We start from the raw sequence: 19,762 nt of genomic DNA, 5'->3' as shown, positions 1-19,762 counted from the left end.
ATTGAGGTCTGTGAACTCAGGGCTTCACATTTGCAAAGAAGGGACTCTATCACTTGAGCCACACACCCAGTCCATTTTGCTCTGGGCTGGCCTCAAACCTCGATCCTCCCAATATCAGTCTCCCAAGTAGCTAGGATTACAGACATGAGCCATCAGCACTTGGCCAGGTACCTTGTTCTTAACTCACTGTGAGTACCTGGGGGAGGTGAATATGCTATGGTAGCTGCTGCAGCTGCTTTGTGCCACAGAGGATAAGGAGGCATGTGAGAAGCACCACAGGCCTTGCTCCTGCTCCAGGGCAGGGGTGTCAGGGAACACAGGCTCTAATTTCCTACAGTGCTAACCTCTGTTCTCCACCATTACTTTCATTAGGTATCGACTGCTGCTCGGGGAAAATTCCCAATTACCCTCCCTGTCGCGGCCGGCAGACACTTTGCCTGATTAAATAATAAGCTGATTGCTCGAAGAGGAAGACGCCTGTGCAGCATCAGGTCAAGGGCTCATCCTAGCTCATCCTGGTTCTCTCTGGAAGGGACAGTATGGTAGCTTAGGTTCTACCCAGCATGGCTCCCACCCCTAATCTCAGGACATCAGTCTCAGTCACACACACAGACGTGGAAAATGAACAGAACCCAGTGTAGGTTTCCTGGTGTGGTGTCTCCCTGGAAGGGTGACAAGCTGGGTGGGGGGGTAGGCATGGAAGGCTGACAATGCTATTCCAAGGAAGGTGGCTGTGAGTTTCCACCATTGCCACCAATGTCACCATCACTGCTGCCATCTTGACCATCTCTGCCATTGCTGCTTCTACCCCTACCGCGTCCCCAGCCACAGTGTCCACACCACCATGGTGTCTACCTCCACCATTTCTACAGCAACTGCCACATTCATAACTACAGTGTCCACACTAATACAATGTCTACCTCCTCTATTTCTGCCACCACCACAGACCCAACCATGGTGTCCACATCACCTGTGTCTACCCCTACCACTTCTTCCTTTCTTCCTTCCTTCCCTTTTTCCTTTCTTACTTCCCTCTCTTCCTTCCTTCTTTTCCTCCTTCCTCCCTCCCTCTTTCCCTTCCTCCCCCAACCCTTTCTTTTTTTTTTTTTTTTTTTGAGACAAGGTCTTACTATTTAGCACAGGCTGGCCTTGAACTTTTGGTCTTCTTACCTGAAATCTATAATCCCAGCCTCCCAAACACTGGGATTACAGACATGTGCCTGGCCTCATCTCCACCATTTCTACCACCCCCACCATGTCCACAACCAGCACCATGGGCCTCTGCCATTCACCACCACCTCTTGCACCATAGGTAAGGGGTATGGTCCATGACCTCTGTCATGTCCACCTCTTCCATTTTTATAACCACCACCATCTCAGACATTAGTAACAAACACTGAGTTGGGCCCAGGCTGAGTACCAGGGGCCCAACCTGTGTCTGGTGTTGGTGCTCTGGAGAGAGAGAAACTTCTAGAAAGGCCAGTGGGAGGAAATCTCAGAACAGCTCCTCAGGGTTTGGTCGTTTGTTCCAGCAGTGAAAAGAAATTCACATATCCCCAGGTCACAGGGCGACAGAGAAGTGCCTGGGGGCTGGGTGTCCCCACACTCAGTTCCATTTACCTCAAAGACACCACACTGAGATTCAGATGAGCCTCTGGTGCTCTGAGCACCAGTTTGACACTGATCAGCTCACCGCAGGGGATGACAGCAGTGGCGCCTGTTATGTACTTTCTGTGTCCTAGGCAATGTGCTCAGCGCTCTGCAGGGATTACCTTCTTTTGTGTGTGGGTGTGGTTCTGGGGATTGAACCCAGGGCCTTGTGAGGCAAGCACTTACTGTTTGAACTACAGCCCCAGCCCTTTTGTTTATGGTTTATTTTTGAGACAAAGTCTTGTCACTACCTTTGCCCATGATGACCTTGAAACTGCTATCCTCCTGCCTATGCCTCCTGCATAGCTGGGATGGCAGACCTGTGCTACCAGGCCCTACTTATTGATCGCTAACTTTTTTGCCTGGACTGGCTTCAAACTGCAATCCTCCCAATCTCTGCCTTCCAAGTTACTGGGATTATAGACGTGAGCCACTGTGCTCAGCCTGAAATGAGATTCAAGAGGTTACCAAGTGCACAGTGACAAGATCCCAGAGCTGGCCTCTCTGGCACACGGAGCAGCGTGACGAGTAGCCATGAACGAGTCTGGGGGCACTCATAGCAATGATGGCCCTGATGGATCTACAGGGCTGGGCCACATGGTCTCACAGGGAAGGCCACAGAAGGTCGGTGTCCTAGCCCACAGGCAGCTGGACGTGAATGGAATGTGCACATTGCATGTTCAGAAGCTGATTCTGGTGGGTGATCTCGTTTCCAGCGAGGATCAGGTAGGAACAGAGTAAGACCTGAGTTGTGCAACGCTTATGTTTCTTTCCCGGTCACATGGTTTAGGAGTTTTGATTCTTCAGGCTCAGAAAGAAGCTTGAGCAAGGGAGGGGAAGGGAAGGGAGAGAAGTGGGTGGCTGTTGTGGGCACTAAGGCACGGTCAGCCACTGGACCTTGTGCTCACTGGTCCATCCTCCAAGACCTGCCCGCTTGGCCAGCAGAGCCAGGATAAGATGAAGGAGTCCCACAAAGTTGGAATCAAAGACCTGGAGCACCCAGGAGACACCATATCTGATACCCAATGCTCCCTGCAGCCCCACTGGAAGGTGCCCCTGTGGCCTCTGCTTGAAGTCCCCAGTGATGGTCACCTCACCACCTCCCTTGTAGTCCGGTTTCAGAACCCTAATGGCTAGGTGCTCCTCTTTATGGTGCGTCAAAATTTATTTTGTTGTTATTCCAACCCTAGGTCCATCTTCCAAGATGACTGTCCCTTAGACATCTAGGGACAGGGACCATGTTCTCATTCTCCCAAGTCTCTGCTTTTGACAGTTAGACATGAATTTTCAGACTATGCATATCTACACTTACTACTCTCCAAATGCTGACAGTATCTTTCTTTTTTATTTCTTTTTTTTTTTCCCTTCGGTACTGTGGCTTGAACTCAGGGCCTTCACCAGGCTGGCTTTGAACCATGATCCTTCTGATCTTTGCCTGCTGAGTAGCTAGGATTACAGGTGTGAGCCACCGCCACCCAGCACATTTTCTTTTTCTTTCCTTTTTTTTTTTTTTTTTTTTTGCAGTACTGGGGTTTGAACTCAGGGCCTACACCTTGAGACACTCCACCAGCTCTTGTTTTGTATGTGATAGGTTTTTTTGAGATACGGTCTCAAACTATTTGCCTGGCCTGGCTTCAAACCGCAATCCTCCTGATCGCTGCCTCCTGAGTAGCGTGAGACGCTGGGGGGCTGGAGGTGTAGCTCAATGGTAGAGCACTTGCCTAGCCTTAATGATGTGAAAGTTGCTGGGAGCTGGGAGCAGAAGATGGCATGAACTGATGTCCATGGGCAGGCAGAGGGGTCATAGCTCTAGGCACAGCTCTCATGAGCAGAGGGAGGAGCCAGATTTGTTTTCAGCAGGTATTTTGTCTACTATAATTTCCATGAATGTGCTCAAGTCACCTTCGATTTACACCTCTGGAACTCAAGATTCACAGTCAGGAAGATCCAGTGACTAAGTTTGACTCTGCACCTAAAACTATGAACCCAAGGGGAAGGGTTTATGGCTACAGGACTCTACTTTCTGATAGGAGAGTTGAGGGTCCACAGAATGGTCAATGACAAAAGCCCTAGAGCCCTTCTCTCTTGGCTGCATCTCAGCTCTGCCACTTCTTACCCTGTGACCTTGGCCACGTTACACGAACCTGTCTGTGTCTTGACTTCCTCACCTATAAAATGGGATGGCTTTGAAGTCTTGGTAAGAATAAAGGAATGGAAAATACCTCATCAGTACTTCTTCTATTGCTTACAAGTTGAAATAACATTTGAGATATACTGGACTAAATAAAATATCAAAATTCATCTGACTGGCTTATTTGACTTTTTGAAATGTGGCTATCAGAGAATCTAAAATTATGTGTCCAGCTTAGAGCTTGGAATATAGCAGATACCTGATGAATGAAGCCCACTAGCAGGGGCGACCCCCACCGCAAACCAAGAGCTCAGTCTGTGCCTTCAGTGTTGATTTCCCCAAATGCAAACCAAATACAACAATTCATATTGACATCATAAATCTGAGGGTTGGGACTCCGTGGTAGAGGGCATACCTCCCACGCATAAGGCCCTGGGTTTGATCCCCAGCCACTCTGGGGCCTTCTGACCCATCCATCCCCTGCCTCTGCCAGAGTGAGTCTGCCATTATCCCCTTAAATGTCTTCTGTGTCTGCTGCAACAGTGTCACCAACTGGGGCTTCTAAACAGACATGGGGCCCCACAGCTCTGAGGGCTAGAAACCCCAAATCAAGAGTGTGGCAGGAGTGGTTCTCTCTGAGGGCTTACAGGGATAATCTGTTCGTATTTGTCCTTCCTCTGCCATAGCTGGTGATAGCTTTGACTCTTTGGTTTGTAAATCCTCACCCTAGTCTGTCTTCACACGCATCTCTCTGGGCATGTGTCTGTCTTTGCATCCAAATCACCTTTTTCATAAGGAACCTAGTCATATTAGGGACTACCCTAATTATCTCAACTAATGAGATCTTCAGCCATCGTATTCCCAAGCAAGGGCACATTGTGAGGTATTTAGGGTTAGTTAATGTGAACACAATCTAACCCATGCCAAACCCTGGCAGTCGTTCCTTGTTCAGGAATCTACAGGGGCTCCTTCCAACAGGACACAGTGGTCATTTGCAGTGAGTCTAACAAGGGGTTAATGAGGATGAAGTTCAGAGATGCCCGAAAGGGCAGTTACATGACCTGGAGAGGCAGCTAGACAGGAACTGTGCGCAGCCTTCCCAATCCATAGGGTAATCATAAGGGAGGCTGCGAGTGGTCAGTGTGTGTACTCATCCACACGTGTGTGACACTGAAAGAAAAAGCTGGAAGGAGAGCACAGGGTACATGTCCATTGTGTAAACACTGGAAAGCACACAGGAAAGAACGGAGGGAGGGAGGGAGGGATGGAGGGAAGAAGGGAGGGAAGGAAGGAAAGAAGGAAGGAAGGAAGGAAATGACATCTTAGAAAAGGCAAAAACTCAAGACAGTACAAAGACCAGTGGTTACCAAGGATCTTGGGAAGGAGGTGAGAAAGGTGAGAAGGGGAGCACAGGGGATTGTGGGGGAAGCAAAGCTCTTCTGTATGATACTGTGATGGTGAACACCCAAACATTCTCCATTTGACAAGACACAGAAGTTATACAACACAGAGAGACCACTCACACAAACTGATACCTGGTATTAGATTGTAGCAGGAGTACCACAATAATGCAAGCCATGAATAACTGGGTCTGGGAGGGTTGCAGGTGGTATACGGGAATTTTCTACTGTTGGTTTAAGTTCCCTTAGCCTTAAACAGTTCTAAAATAAAGTCTATAGATTGTCAGACCATAAAGTCAAACTGCAATGGCTACTGGTCTCTAGGCTACACCTCCTTCCACACTCTTCCTATGGGACACACTACATCTTCCTTACCCCTGGTTCCCAGGCCTGCCTGTTCCAGGCACTGGCTCCTCCCTGATTCCTCCACCTCTCTGTCTCTGCCTACTAATGAACATTTACTCTGACTCCACCCACACTCATGAAAATCTAGAACTGGGTTTCCCATCACCAAGCAGTCCTTGTGGCCTGCTGCCCTGTCACTCCCATATGGTTCTTGCTCAGTGTCATCGAGAGAGTTGATGGCTTATAAACCACTGTCTTGTCATTTTACTGTGCTAACAAAGGTCCTGCCCCATTACAAGCCCCCCTCAATTTCTTCTAAATAACTCAAAACAGGCTGGGGATGGAGCTCAGTAGTAGAGCACTTGCCTAGCATGTGTTCAATCTCTAGCATGCATGTTCAATCCCTAGCACAGAAGGAAAAACAAAATCTAAAATTAAGTTGCAGAGCTGGGTATGGTGTCTCAGGCCTGTAATCCTGAACTTGGGAGGCTAAGGCAGAAGGACTGAGAGTTCCAGGCCAGTCTGGGCTACAGTGACACCTTATCTCAAGAAAATAAAATAAATAAGTAAACAAGTAACAGCTCAAAGTACAGAGTATTTTACCTCTATTCAAATTACAGAAGTGCTGGAACCAACCAGATAGATATCCACAGTGGCTGACAAATCCCACCCACTTTAGGACTCATGGGTTACATCCCATACATCTGAGCATCCACTGGAGTTGCCCTATCTGTGTTCACAGCAAGTCCTGCCAGCACCTCTCAGCTCCACTCCACCACTTCCCAGGCTGCTGGTCAGGGAATCCCCTGGTGTCCCATTGTCTCCAGCCTCCCAGGTGGTCATATGATAACTGTCACCTGTGTTTGACCAAGGGGACAGTATGGCCCAGTCACATCCAGGGACTTATTTGCCACCATACAGTTAACTGAAAGCATAGCTGGTGTCATGGACACCTGGAGGGTGGCCTGCCCAGCCCTTTCTCTATGCCACTCCCTGCACCTCACCCTATACCCACAGTGACCCAAGAAAGTTTCTGTACACAGTAGTTGCCAGGAACTAAGCTGACACACCAAGAGAGACACACCCCTCAGATGGAGCCAGACAGAGCCTCCTACAGGGAGCAGTCTCACCAGGCCAGCCTCAGCTGGTCCCTGGAATGGAGTGGGGCAGCAGGGAGGAGACGGAGTTTTTACCAAGTAGATGGGAAGGTAGAGGACACCCCCCAGTCCATGGAGAGAAGATAAAGACAGCATGAGAAATAGAGATGAGAGAGAGAGAGAGAGAGAGAGAGAGAGAGTTAGAGAGAGAGATTGAGAGAGTGTGTGTGTGCTGTGCTCCCTGTGAGCACCCTACCAATTTCAATCCCAGGATTGCCTAGGGCTCCACTGTTTGAGACAGAGCGCTCCCAGCAGCACCCCTGAGTTCTTACAAAGAGCTCTGCTCTCTGCTCCAGCCACATGGGGTTAGTGTCAGTTTTTGTGAATGAATAATATCCAGCTTAGCAGGTTGAATGGAGGTCTGTGTAGCCCCCGCCCCCAGCCCCTCCTGCTGGCTCTGCAGAGGAGAAGCCACACGCTCCAGCCATGTCTTCAGCCTCCTTCAGCTTGCCAGCATGGCACTGGCCACGGGGCAGGGGCAACTGGCCTATCCCCCTTCACAGCAGAGACCAAAGGCTCTGAGAGGGGGTGGGGGGTTAGGCATGGGATCTATAGATCTGAGGGAGAAAGCCTGAGAACCCACAGCACTGAACAGTGACCTCAACATTCTCTGCTGGCTAGAATTGGTGTGGGGCATTTGAAGGGGACAAAAGCAAGGCCAGTAGTCTTGGTCCACCCCAACAGCCCTCAGGAATGTGAGCTCACCTGTTTGCTCACCCACTGCCCCACTGGGACCCTGGGACACAGAACATGGCTGGCAGCAGTGAGCTGCTGATGTCCTCTGTAGCGGGAGAAGGTTTGGGGACCAAAGGTTTGGAGCACCAAAGTGTGTTGACACAAATACAGTAGGGGGACGCGGTAAGGAGTAACTGATGACTAGGATGGTCTGGGAAGGATCTGCGAGGAGGAGAAGTTGGGCGAGAAAGAGCAGTCATTTGACCGCCTGGGAGGCAGCTCACCAGGCAGAGGGAGCTCCAGCCCAGGGGCCCTAACTGGACACTGGTGCTCACTTGTTCCAAGGACAGAAGGAGGCTCTGGTGCAGCAGGGGTGGGAGGAGGGAGACATGGAAGGTGTCTGCCATGTGTGTGTGGCAGGGTCGGGGGGAGCTGGACTTGTCCTAAAGTGTGATGGGAGCCATCAGAAGATCTCCAAACATGCTGTATGTTTTTTGGACTAGTCACTTAAGATTCGAGGAGGAACAAGACAGTTTTTTGTGTCCTCAAGTTAGCTGTGGTCCTCAAGTTAGTACAGGACCTGACATGACACAAGGCAGACTCCTGACCCTGCCTCGGAACCTGGAGAGAGGGGCCTGGAGGCTAAGAAGGACAGACAGGCAGTGAAGTCAAGGAAAGGAATAGAGAGGGAAGGAGGGAGGAGGGAAAAAGAACCCCAGGAACCAGTAACACCAGCAACCCAGACAGGGACATTGCATCCCATGAGCTCCCAAGACTAAAAGCAGTGTCCTGCTGGGTTCTCACGCTGGCTGTGATCAGGATATGATTCAACTCACAAAACCATGAACACGTATGTCCAAGGCCTCACTGCCACCAGCATGTCCTGGTGCACCTGATCAGCTTCAGCCCACCCAAAGTCCCTTGTCACCCCAAACAACACTGGTGATCCCAAGATGCAGAGACAGCAGGAACTGGGAGGCCACTTAGCTGGAAGGACTCAACCCTTTGAGACTAGGGTCAGCTGCAGCTAATGGTGACATGTTCCTCTCCAGAGCAGATCCCCAGTTGTGTCCCCCCAAGACTGTCTCTCCATTGTCCTGTGTTGTCCAGCAATGCAATGCTCCTTGGAGTTAACTGACAGTGATGAATACCATGTTCAGAAAGATCCCATGTTTGGGATCTCTAGGGAGTGAGCCAGGCAGCTCACTGAGGTTACCTGAGGTCGTGCGAGCAGGTGGCTTTCCATCAGAACTCCAGCCCATAGTGCCCAGAAAAGCTGACACCCAGCCCTTGGACACGAGTAATGGTGAGAGAGGTGACACCCCAGTGACTTACCTCTGAGAGACAATCTGAAAACACAGTAGCCTGTGCCATACACAACATGCATAGACACATCAAAAGCAGCGGGGAGGCCTCTTGCCCGGAAACCTCTGCCAGAGAACACAATTCCCTCGGGAGCATAAATACACACGGAATGCTGGACTGGGAGCAACTGTGCACATTAAAGCAAGGAGATGCCATAGTGTGTGAACGTTTTAGAAGTAATTCATAAAGCCAGGAAAGGTGTGGTGAGAACTCAACTCTGCTAACTGTGCCAGCTCTCTAGGCAAACACATAGCCGGGGCAAAAAGCGTAGACTCTCACCCTGTGTTTCCTCTGCAAAGAAATAGTCAGGTGCTTACTTGCAGGAGGAGGGTCAGCTCAGCACTGTTTATCCACAAAAATAAATGGGAACAAGCCACCATTGTAACAATAGGAGACAGGTTCAATTAATATATCTGTAAAAGAACCTATTCTCACAGCCATTAAAAGTTGAATTTTCCATTAAAAAAAAAAGAAGTCGGTCAGACCCCATCTCAACAAACAAGCCAACCATAATCTGTAATCCCAGCTATAAGGGAGGCATAGGTAGGAGGATCTCAGTCTGAGGCTGGCCCTGGGCAAAACGAAGATTCTTTGAGAAAAATAAACATAAAAAGGGCCATATGTGTGGCTCAAGTGATAAAGTGCTTATCTAGCAAGAATGAGGCCAACCCTGTCCTGCACCCCCCAAAAAAGAATGTAAGCATGGTTCAAGGTAGAATGCCTGCTTTGCAAATGTGAAGCCCTGAGGTCATACCCCCAGTCCCCAAATTTAAGTTTTCTAAGAATTGTAATCACAGTTTCTCTCAAAACTCAATAAGAGGAAAAAGCAGTACGTCAATGCATAGTAAAACATCTACCAATTTGTTTACAACTATGTGTGTGTGTCAGAATAAAATTGGAATAAAATACAGAAGTGTAACAGCAGTGGGATTCTGGGTTTTGATAGCTGTCTTTATTTTCTTCATAGCGCTTGTCCATGTTTCCCTGGTCCACAGAAGCCTGTAATTTTTATAATCAGGGAAAGAAAATGTTTTTATTTTTTAGAAGGAAAAAGAGTCACCTTGGCACCATCAAGGAGGAAGTACCCACATGACCTCAGGCAGGCATTGGCTTTTGTCCCTTTGTCTGCAATTGTTTTGTCAGTCAGACAAGAAATCCCCATGCACCTGACCAAGTCAGGCTTCACAGGGTCTGACATCCAGAGAGGGGAGTAGTTACTCAGAGGTGGGACTGGGCTCCAGGACGTCAAGACTCTATGAGTCCCCCTGCCTGCCATGATGCCCCTTCTTGGAAGGATCCTGCCCATATGGGGTGCCCAGAGGGGCCCCTCTCCCTGAACTCTGGAAGCTAAGAGCATTTCTAATGTCTTTCTAGGAGGCTGCCCCCACCCGGAGGCTGCTAGCTGAGCACTGCACAGGTGTTTAATTCCATCCTCCTGCTAGCCTCATCTTTCATACCTGTATGTGTCAAGGACACAGAGCAAGAGACTCAGCTCACATTTCTTCCCTGGTACTGTAGGCTAAGACCACCCACCACATGTGACCATGACTAGATAGGGAGGTGGAAGAGGGGCCTGGGCAAATTCACCCCGAGACCTGCCTGCCCCCTATCCTGCAAAGAGCTCTCTGGCTTGGTGTGGGCTGTGTCACTTGTTCCAAGGACTTCCAAAGCACAGAGTCAACTAGATTCTGTCTCTCAACCCACTGGCCCTTTTCCACTATGGCTCCAGGACCAAGGCTGGGGACAGCAAGCAGCCAGTCCCTTCATGCTGTGACAGCATCACCGCCCATGAGCTCAGAGTCCCGATTTGGCTAGGTGCTCTGCTGCCTCCACCTGCTGCACAGAGACTACAGTCCTCCCTGAATTCCCAAAGGGGTCTTTGGAGGACCCCTGGCCTCCCCAGGCCTCAACTTCCCAATCTGTAAAACCAGGATAATATTCCCTTCCCTTAAAGCCACAGAATGTACACTTGGAACAAGTCCTCTCATCTTCCTACCCATACTCTTTTGTTTGCAAAAGAAAAATCACAGGCCCAGAGAACATGTTCCACAGCTAGTGAGTTATGGAGCCACAGAAGCAGCAGAAAGCCCTTCCCTCTGCAGTGCAGTCCCCTGGCCTATGTATGCATAGGAAACCCCTGGAGACATGGGCTTGTGACACTGTGATCCTCAGCCCCACTCCCAGGTGCTCACCCAAGAGGGCTGGGGCCCAGGAACCTGCATTTCAACCAATCTCCCAGAGGGATTCAGGGATGACACCTTGTTCCTGTGGCTTTACTTCCTGTCTACTTGCCAGGCTACTGTACCAGGAGATGTGACAGTGAAAGGCTTTAAAGATCATTGTGTCTGTGACAAGGGTGCCATCACAGCTCCTGCTTCCTGGTCTCCTCCAGACCCTCCTCCCTCTCTCTCTCTACCCTGGCCTGTCACCTGAATGATTTCTGAGTTCTGTGGCTTCCAGATCTGTCTGGAGCCCTATCTACTTAAAGAGAGAACATCTCTGTCCCCTTGGCCACCCACTGTCCCTAACTGTCTGTGACCCTAATATCTCACAGGAAAGCCATCAGACCAGGTACAGAACCTGGGGCTGGAAAGAGGAAGGAGCCCTCTGTCACCCAAGGGAACTGAAGGCTGGGGGAGGGGTAGCATCAGAAGGATCAGGTGTGGGCTGGATGCTCCAGAGTTCAATCTCACTTCTCCCAGTAACTATAGGGACTTGTGAAGCACACTTCACCTCCTTGCACTTCATTTGTTTCTTTTGGGTAAACTGTAGTAAAGGTGTCTTCCAGGCATGACTGCTGTGTTAAAAGAGACAGCACTTGTAAACTACAAAGTGCCTTACACCCATCAGATAGGTGATAGGTCTGCCAGGTACAATACAGAATGCCTAAACTGGGAGTGGTGGTACACACCTATCATCCCAGCTCTGGAGTTTGAGGCAGGAGGAACATGAGTTCAAGTCCAGCCTGGCTTACATAGTGAGACCCTGTCTTAAAAACAAACAAACATAAAAGGATGCCAAATTATTACAGAATTTCAGATCAATGACAGTAATATTTATGCATTAAAACGTTTGTCATTGATCTGAAATTCCACACTAACTGGGTGCCATGGGAGTTTGCTTGGGTGGTGGTTTTGGTTTGGCTTTGCTAAAAGACCATTGGATATCCTGGAATCTCCTTGCACTCTTCCCTTCCTTGGGGCAGTTTCTTCTCAGGCCTCAGACCCAGTGAAGGAGCCTGGGCAGAGGGGACCAGAAGGCCTCTCGTGTCCTCCCCTTGGTGGCTGGTTCTGGCTGAATGCTCCCCGTTGGTGCTATGGCCACAAGGGAAGGCTCACCTGGCAGACAGCACATCTTTGCAACCGTGGAGCTAGTCAAGGTCACAGGGAAGAAGCTCTGGCTCCTCCTGCCTCTCTGGGGACAGGGCGGGGGTCAAGTGGCAGGGGAGAGCAGAGGAGGTGAGGGAAAGGCAAGGCCGGAGATGCTGCCATCCTCTTTGTTCTGACTTTAATTTCCTCCCTGGGAGGCAGAGGACCCACCTAGAAAGCCTAGGGCTTGGACCCAGATGGAGCCTGATTTTCTTTGGCAGAAAATGGGTGGTCAGCATGGTGGGGAGCGGACTGGGAGCCCAGAGGTCCTGGTGCATCCCCCATCTCTGCTTTTACTCTACGTGACCTTGGGCAACTCACTCCATGACTTCACTGACCTCCTACTTACAACAAGACAATCAAGATGGCACTAACACTGCCCCTATCGTGAGCTAGCTACTGTTCTAAGTCCTTCAAAAATAACCCCCTCTCCTCCCAGAAACCTCTTCAAGTGGGTGCTATAGCACCCCTATTTTACAGATGAGAATACCGGGATCCACATGGTCCCAGTACTGTAAAAAAAAAAAGCCATGTAGGACAGTAGTAGAACACTTGCCTAGCATGCACGAAGGCTCTGAGTTCAAGCCCCAACACCACCAAAGGGCGGAGGGGACCCCTCAGTGACAGAGACTGAGTCTTATGCACTTGGTCTTAGACTCTGTGAAAGGCATAGCCTAGGAATGGGAGAGAGAGGAGGGGGATAGAGGGATGGCAAATAATGGGTGGCAAAATTCAGCTAGATAGGAGGAATGTGTTGTAGGGTTCTACAGCACAGTGGGGTGACTCCAGCTTACAGCAACCTATTAAATATTTTATAAAGAACTAAAGAGTTTGATGGTTCCCAGAACAAAGAAATAATAAATGGTTAAGGAGATGAAAATGGTAATTACTTTTGTTTGATCACTATCCATTGTGTGTATGTATCAAATACCCCAAAAATATGTATAATCATAGTATGTCAGTTACATTTTTAAATTTTAAATATAAGAAGGTGCACAAATGCAGGAGGAGGAAAGGGGGATTAATATCTACTGAGCAACCCATGATCGAATTTAAACATCACAGCAAACGTGGTGGAGAACATTGTCACTATATTCTGAATTCAGACTGAGAGGTCAAGGCCTCACTCAAGAGCATAAACCCAAGTCCAGATCTGAACTTCAGTTTCTCACTAGAGGTCTGGACCAGGTCCTCCATCACTCACCCCACCTTTAGTTCACAGTCTGGGGACACTGGTCTGGCCCCACGCAATGGGCAGTGCAGTAAGTCCAGAGCTGTCCTTGGCTCTGCACTCTGGGAGGTCTCTTCCAGCTGCCTCCATGTTCTCCTGGCTGGATGACACCAGTCTTTCCCCAGCCACATTCTCTCCCCAGGGCCCTGACATTGTCCCCTGCTCTGAGTCTGAACTTATGTGACAGTGGAGGAGGAAGAGCTTGCATTCACGCTGCACTGTACTTTCACTTACATCACTGCATTTTTGATCCTGACAACTACCGGTCAGCCGGACTACGCAGCATTCATTACTGTGTTCCAATTTCACAAATGAGGAAGGTGAGGCTCAAAAGCCTTACGTAACCTACTCTGAGTCTTCAGACTTTAAGCCAGGACTCAAACCCATGACTTCAGAGACTCCAATCTGGGTCTCTATGGAGATCTCAGAGGCCAACTCAAGGACTCTAGAGATCAGGAAACTGAGGCACTAAAGTGATAAATGACCTGTTCAACGTCCCAGCCACCCCCAGCAGAACTGAGACTGAACTCCAGGTTCCCCACTCCAGAACACCTTCGCCCTCACTGGGAGCCAGTTACCCCAACCTAACCAAAATGCGGAGGGGTGATAATGCCAGCAACAACAAACGCAAAGGCAGGACCAACCAGAAGCAAGATGGTCCCTGTCCCCAGTGAGGTCTTCACCAGGTCATTGCTGTCAGTCTTCTCGAAAATCCTGGGAGTCAGCCAGGAGAATAAGGGCAAAGTTTGAAGTTGGGGGACTCTGCACCTTGCAGACCAGATCTTTTTAGGAATTGCTCACATGATAGAGCCAGCCCAGTGTGAAAGTACCAATTCAGGGAACTGACTAGTGGGGTAGAAGCCACCTGGAGGTACAGAGAGGGTGCCATGACCATGTGGCATGATAAGTGGACACAGACATTCTACACACAGAGCAGCATCTGAGCTCCCCATAAATGGAATAAAGAGAAAGCAAAAGCACATTTGTGTAGATGTCAGCTTTTACAATGTGCGCTTTGCAGAGCTGGTTCCAATTCCACCAAAACCTTGGGGGCAGGTGGGAGAAGGATCTGGCTCTGAGGGTCACTGTGGGCTGATGCTCCCAGACTCACCAGTGGAAGCTGGAATCCACCCAGGGCAAGGACATCATCTGCCAACTGTCCTAACTGACATCCCTATGGATACTGGGGTCCCCTCCTTTCCTCCACCCTACCTTTGTTTCCTTCCTGCAGGGCTACTTGTGTTCCTCTCTGTCAACTGTGTGTGTACATCCACATTGCCATTGGGAGGGGACACACCGGGACAGCAAAGACGGCACCAGGCTGCAAGGCTTTTGTTCCACTTTTTTTCAACGTCTGGGCTGAAAAGCCACAGAACTATAAATCATGCATGACTGGCTCCCAGGGGCTGCTTTTAGCCCTCACAGGGACTATTGCTCACCCCACAGACAGAAGAGCAAACTGGCCCACGGAGCAGAGAGACCAGTTTAGAGGCTACCAGACAACCCTGAGAACGTGTGTCCCATATTGGGACATGCAGTAGGGTGCCTTCCACCTAGAAGGACCCATAAATAACCCACCTCCACCTGCCATCGGCTCAAAGCCTCCTGAGATGACCATGACCGCGGCTGGTGCAGAGCCCACAGGTCCAAGATTTGGCAAAGTAAGTTGGTGAAGGAAAAAGGGAAGAAGACCGGCCTTGAGACCAAAAACCTGCAGAAAATTCTGGATGTGCCCCTCCACGCCCCCTTCCAGCAGAAATCCAGGAAAAGTTCACACTGGGAAACCTCCAGAGGTACACCCAGTGCTCCTGTCAGCCAGGGCAGCTGCTGCTGAGCCCCCAGGTGTCCTCCTCCAGGCCCAACCCAGAGCCTGTTACACTCAGATTCAGGGCTGTGGCAATCCGTAGCCCATCCCTGCTCCTTCCCGCACCCCAGCCAGTCCAACCTCCTGGCTCACCTTTGGGCAGTTTGGACGCGTTCTCCTGGATCCAGGAGAAGAGGTGGGCGAAGTCACAGTCGCAGAGCCACGGGTTCCCGTCCAGGCGCACTGTGCGCAGCGCGGGCAGGGCGGCCAGGGCGGCCACGTTGAGGCTGCGCAAGTTATTATCGTTCAGCTCCAGCACCTGCAGGGACTCCAGGGTCTCGAAGGCGGCCTCGTGCACACCGGCCAGGTGGTTGTTGGCCAGGCTCAGCTTGACCAGCCTCGCGGCCGAGCGGAAGGCGCCAGCGCCCAGCTGGGTCAGGTTGTTGTAGCTGAGGTCCAGGAAGGCGAGCTTGGCTGAACCGCTGAACGTGCCCTCCTCCAGAGAGCGCAGCGAGTTGTTCCTGAAGTCCAGATAGACCAGATCGCCATAGAAGATGAAAAAGTCCTCGGGGATCTGCTGGATGCGGTTGCCGGCCACTAGCAGCTTGCGCACGTCCAGGGGGAAGGGGTCGGGCACGCTGGGCAGCCCGCGATCGCGGCAGTCCACGGTGTGAGGGTCGGTGCAGGTGCAGCCCGCCGGGCACCCGTGCCCGGACCGGAACAGCAGCAGGAGGCTGCAGAGCCCGAGCGCCGCAGCTGGGCTAGTAGGGCGGCGGGGAGGGTCGCGGGGGCGCATGGCCGAGGGCCCGGGCCGCACGCGGCGACGTGGACGCGGCTCTCCGCTAGATCCTGGCGCGCGGCGGCGCAGCGGAGCCCCGGCTGCCGGACACTGGAAGCCCGAGGGCAGCGGGGCGGGGAGGGCGTGCGCCCCGGCGCGCGGGGGTGGCGGAGCACCCAGCAGACAGACCCGGGCGGTAGGGAGGGAGGAGGGAGAGGCGGGGAGGGAGCCGGGAGGCGCTTGCAAAAGGATTTGCCGGCACAGGAAATTAACCCGCTGGAAAATCCCGGAGCAGAGGCGGGGGCTGCAGAACTAGCCCAGCGGCTGTTGCCCAGAAAGACCTGTCGCACGGACCTGGCCATCGGCACTGGACCACCAAGTTCAGTTACCTAGCCCTGGAGCCGTTTCCATAGGGCGTATACGTGTACGGGGCATGCGCCCCGCACCCTGTTGTCTGCCTGGTACCAAAGCGATCAGAGCGCGCCACTCCTGTAACCAAAGTGAGCCGGCCTGGGTCACGCTTGCTGTGTACCCTAGATAATCCCCGCAGGCTTTCAAGTCCCCTCCAGGAGGTGCCGATCTGAGTTCGTTTGGGGTTCCCGGTTACCTGGGTTTTCTTTCTCCCTACTACCTCCTGTACTTGACTCATGTCAGGAAAGAGGAGGGTGAGCAAGGCTGGAGGTTGCCAGGGCCCAAAGGACAGCCAGGGCCAGTCAGCACTTTCCATGCTGGCCCAGAGATCCAGGGTGGAATTGACACGCACCTGGCAGGGATCTACCGCCGATCTGACTGAGGCCTAACCAAGAGGAACTATGGTGCATGAGTTGTGTGGCCCAGGACCAGCGCCTCTGTTTCTCTGAACCCGATTAGAATTATCTGTGAAATGGGCACAGATTATTATCTGTGGATCTCACCAGCCCTACTTGAAAACTAGGGAGTCAAAAACTGATGTTTGGAAATTATCAACCCACCCCCAACCCTGGCTTTGATCAGGGAGGTGCCAAGGCTGAAAGGAGAACCAGGAGGGGATGAGGCTGGCCTGAGACATTGGCAGGAGAGTTCACTCCTCACCATCTTCCCCATCCCCCAAGCCAAACCCCTTTCTCTCCACCTAACCCCATTTTAGTAACTTCTCCACGGAGAGGACCCCACACACCCCTGAGGGGGTGTCCTGCTGTTGGCTATTTTGGTCCAAATACCCTGGAATTGACCAGCTCCTCCAGGACCAAAATAATTCAGGAACAGCTGTTCACAACAGGCTCTCAGAGACCCTGCCCTGGCTTCTGGCCTTGCTGGGGATTGGCAGAGCCTGCAATTCTCAAGTCCCAAAGCTAAGCCCCCAGTTTTTTCCAAAGGTACAGACCGCTGATGCCTCTGAGCCCTGGGATCAAGCAACTGAGCCTTGGGACACAGCCAAGGACTCCAAAGGGACAGTGTTTGCTGGAGCCCTGGGGAGGAACAAAGGAAAGGGAGGCTTTGACGTTAGCAACTCTTCCACTTATACTCAAACCACCAAGCCAGACCTCCTGTCCCCTGCCTATGTCCCCACTTTCCCAGGGTCCCCAGCTTCAGGGGCACAGTCCCCTACTCTAGTCTCACTCTGTTGAAGAGGAAATGCTGGGGGAGTGGTCTGAATGTTCCCAGACTGAGTGAAAGAGCAGGTCAGAGAGATGCACTGCTGAAGAGCCATCCAAAGTGCAGGCAGGTGGCAGAATAAACATGTCGGCCTCAGGCCCTCCAGACTCTGGCATGATTGATTGCACTTTTCCAATCTCTGGCTTGGTTCACTGCTGAGGAGCACCATTGCTGGGTGAGCCCTAAGCCACACTGCCTTATGACCCCTGTGTTGGTTGGGCTGCTGTCTTGCCGGTGTGCACCGGTGTGCCTGCAGGAGTGAGTATGCACACTGGCCTTCCTGGCCAAGGGCTCTGATTGGCTGCAGCACTCCTTATGAGTCAGGACCCCGGGTGTGGCCTTGACCCCACACTGGCCACAGAATCTTTCACAGGCCACTCAGTGGGGACTTCTGAGCCTGGGTCTATTGAAGATAATGCCTTTGCAAAATTTCAAAGTCTGGTGATAAGTGGCCTTGACCTAGGAGTAGGTCATCTGGAGTAAATGCTGCAATTCTTGGCAGTGAACTCATTGGTCACACAAGTTCTTTTGTGCTGAGCAGAAACTTTAACTGGCAGTCATCGGTGACTTTGATTAATGAAAACAGTGGATCTCTACCTAATAAATGGAGTGAATTTAGCCAAAAAGCACTTGCACAACAGGGGGGTGCCTGGTTGCAAAATAACCAAAAGGGCTCCTAGTAATGAAACTGCCAAAAAATACTCTCCCAGCCTGGATTCTTTCATCCTGAAATGAGGAAGAAAATGCTTTCCTCTCCCTTATATAGGAGTTATTTGTGTGGGACATGATTTGAAAACTGTCGGAGAAACACTGCATGAAAAAGTGGCCAGGAGTCTTCCTGTGGCAGGAATGCCTTGCTTCAAGTGTCCTCAAAAGTCCCTTGGATCCAAACAAATCTAAACCCCAGACATGACTCGGGTTCATGGGGACCAGGAGGACCCCCATATTCTAAGACTCTCATTCCTTGGAAAAAGGCAAGCTTCACCACCTCTGATTCCCCCCTGCCTTGCCAGCAAGAAACACATAGCCGTGACCTCAGCAAGGTCACTCTGTGAGTCAGTAATAGCAGCTGGAAATAGAACACAGGCATTGTGAGTCCCCACCTGCGCCATTAACCTGCTCATCCTGCATCCTTCCCGGGAAGGAGCTTCTTAGGACTGGAGAACTAGCATCACAGGTGAACAGACCCAGAGAAACTTACAGAGTTCACTGATCAGCTGTGTATCTGCATTTATAATCACTTTGTGATCCCTATGTCACGAGGCTCCAAGCACGGGTGTGGCAAATGCCCAAGGTACCCGGACGTTTTAAAAACATTTTCCCAACTCCCCCCTCCCCACTCCAGAACCCTCATCCCTGCCCTATGTTGGGGAGCTTCAGAGCACTTCCTGTCTGTCTTACTCCCCATCTATGGGGAGGCCAGGCCTTGGGGAGCTATGAACTTGGAGGTCTCCAGGAAATCCCCCATGTGGGGCCTGGACCCTGAAAAAAAAAAAACAGTGTGAGGCTTTCCCCTTTGGGTACCAAACCAACATCTAAATCAGCCACAGTCTGAGGCCCTGAATTGTAAAGAAGATGATGCCAGAATGTGAAATCTTAGGTGCAAAACCAGGTTTGAATGATAAAAATGTGGCTGGTGTTTGGTGATGTCATTTGGGTTACTGGTGTGAATCACTTCTAATCAGTGCAGGAGGCACTAGAACATTCCCTGGGCCCCAGGAAAGGAGACAGATTCTAGCCCTGACACCATGGACCCTGGCTCCATGACCTCTGTGTCTCTGTGTCCACTAAGTGTACTGACCCAAACTTGCTCTCCTACTGCACTTCCTAGAGGTCACCACCGGGGTGGGGACGTGGGGGGCACCACCTGCAACTGCACTGGTCAGAGCTCAACCCTCCTCTCTGGCAAGACTGGACCAGTTTCTTTGTAGAAGAAACACCCCCACCCCTCATTTCCCCTCCAGAATCAGGAAATGAATCTTCTACTAGCCTAAATGGGAGTTGGGAACATGGGGTTTGAAATCTGACAAACCTGAGTCAAATCTGGGCTCTGTCACCTTGGGCAAGTTACTTAATTCTGCAAGCCTGTTTTCCCATCTATGAAATGATATAACAGGACCCTTTTACCGGGTTGTTGTGAGGATTAAATGGAATATCCTCAAGTGCTTAGCAGTGAGACTGTCACACTGTAACATAAATAGACAGCAAGTGTGTACAGGTTTA

The 19,762-nt window shown here is 51.1% G+C and overlaps 1 protein-coding gene across 2 annotated transcripts in view; it reads right to left on the bottom strand.

The window, feature by feature from the left end:
* Lrrc38 (leucine rich repeat containing 38) overlaps positions 1 to 16,688 on the bottom strand; it is a 32,162-nt gene extending 15,474 nt beyond the window's left edge. For both annotated transcript variants that reach the window (XM_074081306.1, XM_020187824.2), the window contains exon 1: positions 15,280 to 16,688. In XM_074081306.1, the coding sequence (XP_073937407.1) occupies positions 15,280 to 15,922 (643 nt within the window). In that variant the 5' untranslated portion in view covers positions 15,923 to 16,688. The remainder of the gene's footprint in view (positions 1 to 15,279) is intronic.
* Between the last annotated feature and the right edge of the window lie 3,074 nt (positions 16,689 to 19,762).

The sequence above is a fragment of the Castor canadensis genome, chromosome 7 (genome assembly GCF_047511655.1).
Source record: "Castor canadensis chromosome 7, mCasCan1.hap1v2, whole genome shotgun sequence".
In the NCBI taxonomy this organism is placed as follows: Eukaryota; Metazoa; Chordata; class Mammalia; order Rodentia; family Castoridae; genus Castor; species Castor canadensis.
Note: the sequence above shows the minus strand (reverse complement) of the source record. Positions and strands in the feature narration are given on the sequence as shown.